General features: G+C 41.5%; 1 protein-coding gene across 1 annotated transcript in view; it reads left to right on the top strand.

Annotated features, from left to right (window-relative positions):
• RYBP (RING1 and YY1 binding protein) overlaps positions 1-6000 on the top strand; it is an 86530-nt gene that overhangs the window by 16523 nt on the left and 64007 nt on the right. Inside the window, exons 4-5 of the mRNA XM_010862031.1 lie at positions 8-172; positions 631-756. Coding sequence (XP_010860333.1) covers positions 8-172; positions 631-756 — 291 coding nt within the window. The remainder of the gene's footprint in view (positions 1-7; positions 173-630; positions 757-6000) is intronic.

Genomic DNA, 6000 nt, shown 5'->3' with positions numbered 1-6000 from the left:
GGGGGAGGCGGCGGCGGCGGGCGGTGGCGGCGGCGGCGGGAGGCGGTGTCGCTCCCGCTCGGGGCCGGCGGCCGTGCGCGCCGCAGCCATGGCGGCTCCTTCTCAGCCGCCCTCCGCCGCCGCCGCCGCCGCCGCCGCCACTCCTCCCAGACCAAAAGGGAGATTTAACCAGGTGGGGAGGGAGGGAGGGCGCGAGCATGGGAGGGGAGAGGGAAGGAGCCAGCCCACTCCCCGCCGCCGGCCTCGGGCTGCCCCTGCGCGCCCCCTCCAGATCCGGCCCGCGGCTCCCCTCCCGGCCCCCCCCCAGCCCCACGCTCAAGTCCACAAGTCCGCCCGCTTCCTGCGCCCGCCGCGGCCCTTCCCGGGGCGCCGCCGCCGCCTACTGTGCGAGGCAGCACAGCCCGGGCCCGGAGGTTGCAGGGTGCCGGTGGGGGCGCCCGGTCCCCTCCCCCGGTCCCTCCTCTCGGCCCTGAAAAGGGTGGGTGGGTGGTCGTCTTAGCGAAGTTTCCAGCGCCGGATTCCTGGGAAATTACGACGGCTCACCAGCGCCTGTGTTTTTGCTCTCGGTCCCCCTTTTTCCTGCTCCCTGACTCTTCCCTCCCCTTTCCCCCACTCCTCACTCCTCTGAAGGCCAAAAAGACAAGCAAAACCTGCCGCAGACGAAGGCTTTTGGGATTGTAGCGTCTGCACCTTCAGAAACAGCGCCGAAGCCTTTAAATGCAGTATCTGCGATGTGAGAAAAGGCACCTCCACCAGGTACTTGAAGATTTCTGTTATCTTTTGTTAAAGGACTTTTTTTTTTTTTTTTTTAAATCAAGGTTGGGGAGCGGGTTGTGAGGTCTACTTTCTGCCCTCTTTCCAACTTGTTGATTACGGCTTTTTTCTGCATTTGCGGGTTGGGGGGGGCATTGATGTGTGGTTTTGATTGTGTGTAATTTCATGTTGGGTGCAAAGCCTCGTGTTCACTGAATGATTTATGGGAGAGAATTTTTCCAAGTTTCGTCTTATTTCAAACAGACGCTGGATTTATTTGACACTTGTATCCATTGGCTTATTGGTATTGGCTCCAAAAGACAGGAAGCAGTACTTTTGCTATGGATTGTAGGACATTGGACCTTTTATTTTTGCCATGTGCAGAATGTTTTTAATTTGCCTATCCTGATTTATTTTTCTCTTTCCTGAGAAATTTGGTGGTGGTTGTACAGTAACAGGGTTGTGCTTTTCCTGTCTTGAACTGCAGCTGTCTCCCGCCCCCACCCCCACCCCCCCTTGCACTTGACAATAAATGGTGGGGTTTGATAAAGTGCATTTTTTGAAAGACCGAACTGCCAGTTTGTGTCTGTGTTTTTTTCTGATTAGCTTATGAGGGATGGTGATGGAGGACGGATTTTTGGAAAATGTGTAATGAATAGTGTGATTATACTGAAGTTTGTGTTTAGAGCTTTATTATAATGAAAAGAATGTTGAAGGAATTCCTTTTCATTCTAGTGAAGGTACTAAAGTGTATGGTATCAAAACGAGTTGAACTACTTCAGATTTAATATTTAGATATACTTGAGTGAAATCTCAAAGCTGATTTTTTAAGTCTTTCGGTCATCTTTTAACTTTTATCTTGTATTTGTTTCGGTGATTTTAGTTTGAATTTAAACTATTTATGTCATTTAATGGGCAGACATTGGGGGAGTGTGTGTGTGAAAGTAAGATGGAACGAGTGATTTTCCTGTGCATCTTTAAAGTTGATTGCTGAAAGTTTCATTTCATCAGGTACTTGTTTTTGAATTGGTAATCTTCCAACATGACCGTGTAGTAGTACTGCACGGTTCTAACTGGATGTTGTTCTTTGACTAAGTGAATGTGTCCTGTTAGGGTTTGGTTGCTTTGTTTATACCTGGGACTAAATAGCATATTGAGCAACCTAAAGAATGTAACTGGGATGAATTGGTCCAATTACTGGTGGAACACTTCTGTGAATTTCACTGACTGTAAGTAATGAGACCTTTAAGTAAAAGTACTCCAGGGCTAAAAGTATCTCCCCACAGGTACTTTTTAAAGTAAATTCATATCAATATTTGGTATTACTATAGAGCACATTTAGTTAAAAACACCCATTGGGAGCTCGGTAGATCTTGTTTTGCTACTTAAAACAGGGAATTCCATCAAATGACATGAAAGTTTAGAAATGTATTTGTTATTTAAAGCAATAGTGATTGTATTTTATTTGAGTAATGTTTTTTTACGTGTAGAATCCCTCAGAGGCCAAACCTCTTTATTGTGGTTTTGCTTTGAGTGTTACCGTAGATGATGTTAAAGTAATGACTAGGAAACTCCTAAGAACTTGAGAACTTTACTGGTGAAGAGAAACAAATTCAGAAGTTTACATCCAGTGTATTGCTGGGAATAATTATCTCATAACAAAGTGCATTTCAGTTTCTACATGTATTAAAAAAAAAACTGACTCATCAACTTTTGCAAGCACGTGGAAGGTGTTGATTTTAAAAACAATGTAGATGTTTAAAATTTCTTCAGACCCATAGATGACAACATTAGAATTAAATTTTTTAAACAAATATATTAAATTCTTAATAATGAAAATACAGGAACATGATACTCATGTATTGTCTTTAAGAGTCTATGATTTTTTGAGGTCTCTGGTTGTGTAGGATTTGAACACAGATTTAAGAGATCTGAGGATTTAGATTCTTATCCAACTCATGATACTTTTACATAACTTAATTTCATATTGGTTGTTGTCAGTATTTTGGTGTGTTAGAACTAAAAGTCTTTATAAAAGACTGTTCTAAAAGTCATTAATAAGAAGGCAAATAACATTTTGGCCTTCCTATGCTGTGAATGGGTTTCATGTAGAAGGGTGAATTCCACAGGTTTTCATCTGTGCTATCCAGTGTATTAACTGTTGGCTAATTTCTCTGTGATACTAGTTACTACTGCTTTGTCTTTTCCCAGGGCCTTTTTTATTTGTAATTTAATTGATTCAGCAAAGATTTGACATTTGCTGCCTTTTATAGTTTTATTTATTAAAAAAAAGAAAAATTTGCCAGACAGCATGTGGGATCTTAGTTCCTGACCAGGAGTCGAACCTGCACCCCCTAGAGTGGAAATGTTAAGTCTTAGCCACTGGATCACTCACGAAGTCCCATGCCTTGTATAGTTTTAATCAGACGTGGTGTTAACGGCAGTAGAAAACGTGTTGGGTTTTAGATACTGGGTAATAAGCTAAATTTTTTTGATATTTAGTATAATTTTCAAGTAATGAAAGGACTTCTAATCTGCCGACTGGTATAGTAATTTGGTTTCATTGCTCTGAGCTGATGTTTTGTAACAGCCTTGACAGTTGGGAGCTAGTGGTAATCCTGGGGTTTGTCCATCATTCATGTCGTTGTTGTTGCCATCATCTGTCTGACAATCAAGTAAGGAAGTCAGCTTTGAATTAATGGTAGTCCAGTAGGATCCAGACTGTATTCTCTGAGAATAGAATTGGTATTCTTCAGTTTGATTTGGAAAATACTGTCACTCATCCAAAGAACATTTATTAAATTACTAGGATGTGAAAGACTCCTGCTCAAGACATTGAAGACAGGAAGGGGGTTTTTTAGAATGTTGGTAAGACATGTATAGGAATGATCATAATCTAAGTTATAAAGGCTCTAAGAGAGGTATGCATAAAATGCTACAGGAGGTCTGAGCAATCTGGCTTGGGCATCAATTAGAAGAATTCCTCTCCCTTCAGTTCTTCTGGAGAAGAATTGATTTCTACAGAATTGCCTGCCATCTTTCACTATTATTGCCATGTGTACCAGATAAATTTAATTCTACAGTAGAGTCATGAAAGTGATTCAGAAGGTCTTTTCTTTTTGTAGTAGCATAGAGCAGAATGAAAGGTCAGAAGCTCCAAAGGAATCTGTTAAGGGAAGAGAGAAGAAATACTTTGTTGGCTACTTGGAGGTTCAGAGGGCAGTGGAAATCTTTATTTTGGATTTGTTTTACATCTCTTTAGTTCTTAAATACACTCCCTTTCCCAACTATTGCATTCCACTCTTTATTTTTTTTAAACAGCTTTATTAAGACATACTATAAGATTCACCAGTTATATAAGTTTTTAATTCAGTGATTTTTGCTAATTTTAAAAATTGACTATACAGCCATCACCACAAACCAGTTTTAGAACATTTCTGTCGCTGTGAATGGCTTCCTTATGCCTGTTCTGTGATACACTTTTAAAAAATTACTTATTTAGTGAGTGATTTATTTTTGGCTGTGCTGGTCTTCTAGTTGTAGCAAGTGGGGGTACTCTTTAGTTGGGGGGCTTAGGCTTCTCATTGTGCTGGCTTCTTTTGTGGAGCACGGTCTCTAGGGCTTGTGGGCTTCAGTGGTTGAGGCACCTGCAGCTGAAATGTTCGTTTTCCCACCATGCTGATGTACCCTGAGCTTTTCAAGATAGAACTTTTCAAGTATGTGAAAGGTGGTGGTGAGTGGGAAGAAACACTATCCCTTCCGTAGGTGATAGCCTAAGTAGTATTTCCCAGCCCACTTTGCAAATCTCATGAAAGAGGATATCAGCTTTTAAAAGGGAAAAAAAGCCCAACAGAACCACAAACGCACAAATTTACCTAACTGTTGTTCTTCTAAGTTGAAGTTCTTGAGTATTGGACAGAGTAATAACTTCCTGGACATCTTGATAAATGTATTTTACTTTTGGTCTTGTTAATTCTCTGAATGTAATTATCTATAAATAAATATTGTAAAATAAAAATTACTAAGATACTGCTGCAGCTTTTCTTGATTAGTGGTGCTTTGATAATAGTGCTGCACTGAATACTATCCCCCTGAAAAATGTACTCTATTTAGAGCTTTTACAGACAAGTAAAAGTGAGGTTAGGTGTGTAATAAAATGGTGTGGCCTTAAAGAAAAGAAAAAACAGCCTGGTACTCAGGCTGTTGAATGGGAATTGGTAGGACTCAGTTGTCTGTGTGTAAAATAATCCCCTCGTCCAGGAGCTCCCTGATTCTTGGCAGTTGTAACTTTGGACGTTTTCTCCCCGTCAATTGAGATACCCTGACAGCTCAGAGTCTCTTGACTTGTCATGAAGTTCTTTAGAAGTTTTAGGGGGAAAATGCACATATTTAGTGAAACATGAAAAGTTTTCGTCTTTGCTGAAAGCTTCAGAAGTGCATCATCCTGTGATACATTTTCAGATAGAAAGACTCCCAGAAAGCTGGAGAGTCTCCACTCTGCCCTCACCTAGAGTGGAGCGGGACTTCTGGGTCATCTGCCACCGTGGTTCTGCTTCTTAGGCCTTTTTAGTTTTACAATTTTTATTAATGTTTGGCCGCCCTGGGTCCTTTGTTGCTATGCTTGAACTTTCTCTAGTTGCGGGGAGTGGGGGACGACTCTTGATTGCGGTAGATTGTCTTGTTGTAGAGCACAGGCTCTAGGGTGCGTTGGCTTCGGAAGTTGCAGGATGGGTTTAGTTGCTCTGCGGCATGTGGCGTCTTCCCAGACCAGGGATTGGACCCATGTCCCCTGCGTCGGCAGGTGGATGGATCCTCAACCACTGAACCACCAGGAACTCCCTGCACTGGTTTTATTTTAGTGTTTGCCTTTTCATAAAATTTCTCCATAAAGTACATAGAAAATTATCCATCTTCCAAATCATCAAACCTTGTTAAACATTTCAGCCTCATAGTTGGTGCAAAAGCGGGTACAGGTTAGAGATTATTCTTAACCCAGAAACGAAGTGATAATTTATTTTGTGTTTGCTGTTACACTGGACTTAACTGATTTATTGTTACTGACTTGATCTTATGTATACTTGGAGACTTAAAGTATCAATAAATTACCTGGGTAGTTGTGATTGACAAGCTTTTATTGAATACACAGTCATCTGTGCTCTGTGTACATGGTGTACAGACAGATGAGATCTTTGTTTTCATGAAGCTTAAAGTACTATGGAGAGGGAAAGAAAATAAACAAGTGAACAG

Source organism: Bison bison, unplaced genomic scaffold, assembly GCF_000754665.1.
Source record: "Bison bison bison isolate TAMUID 2011002044 unplaced genomic scaffold, Bison_UMD1.0 scf7180017864474, whole genome shotgun sequence".
NCBI classification, from domain to species: Eukaryota; Metazoa; Chordata; class Mammalia; order Artiodactyla; family Bovidae; genus Bison; species Bison bison.
Note: the sequence above shows the minus strand (reverse complement) of the source record. Positions and strands in the feature narration are given on the sequence as shown.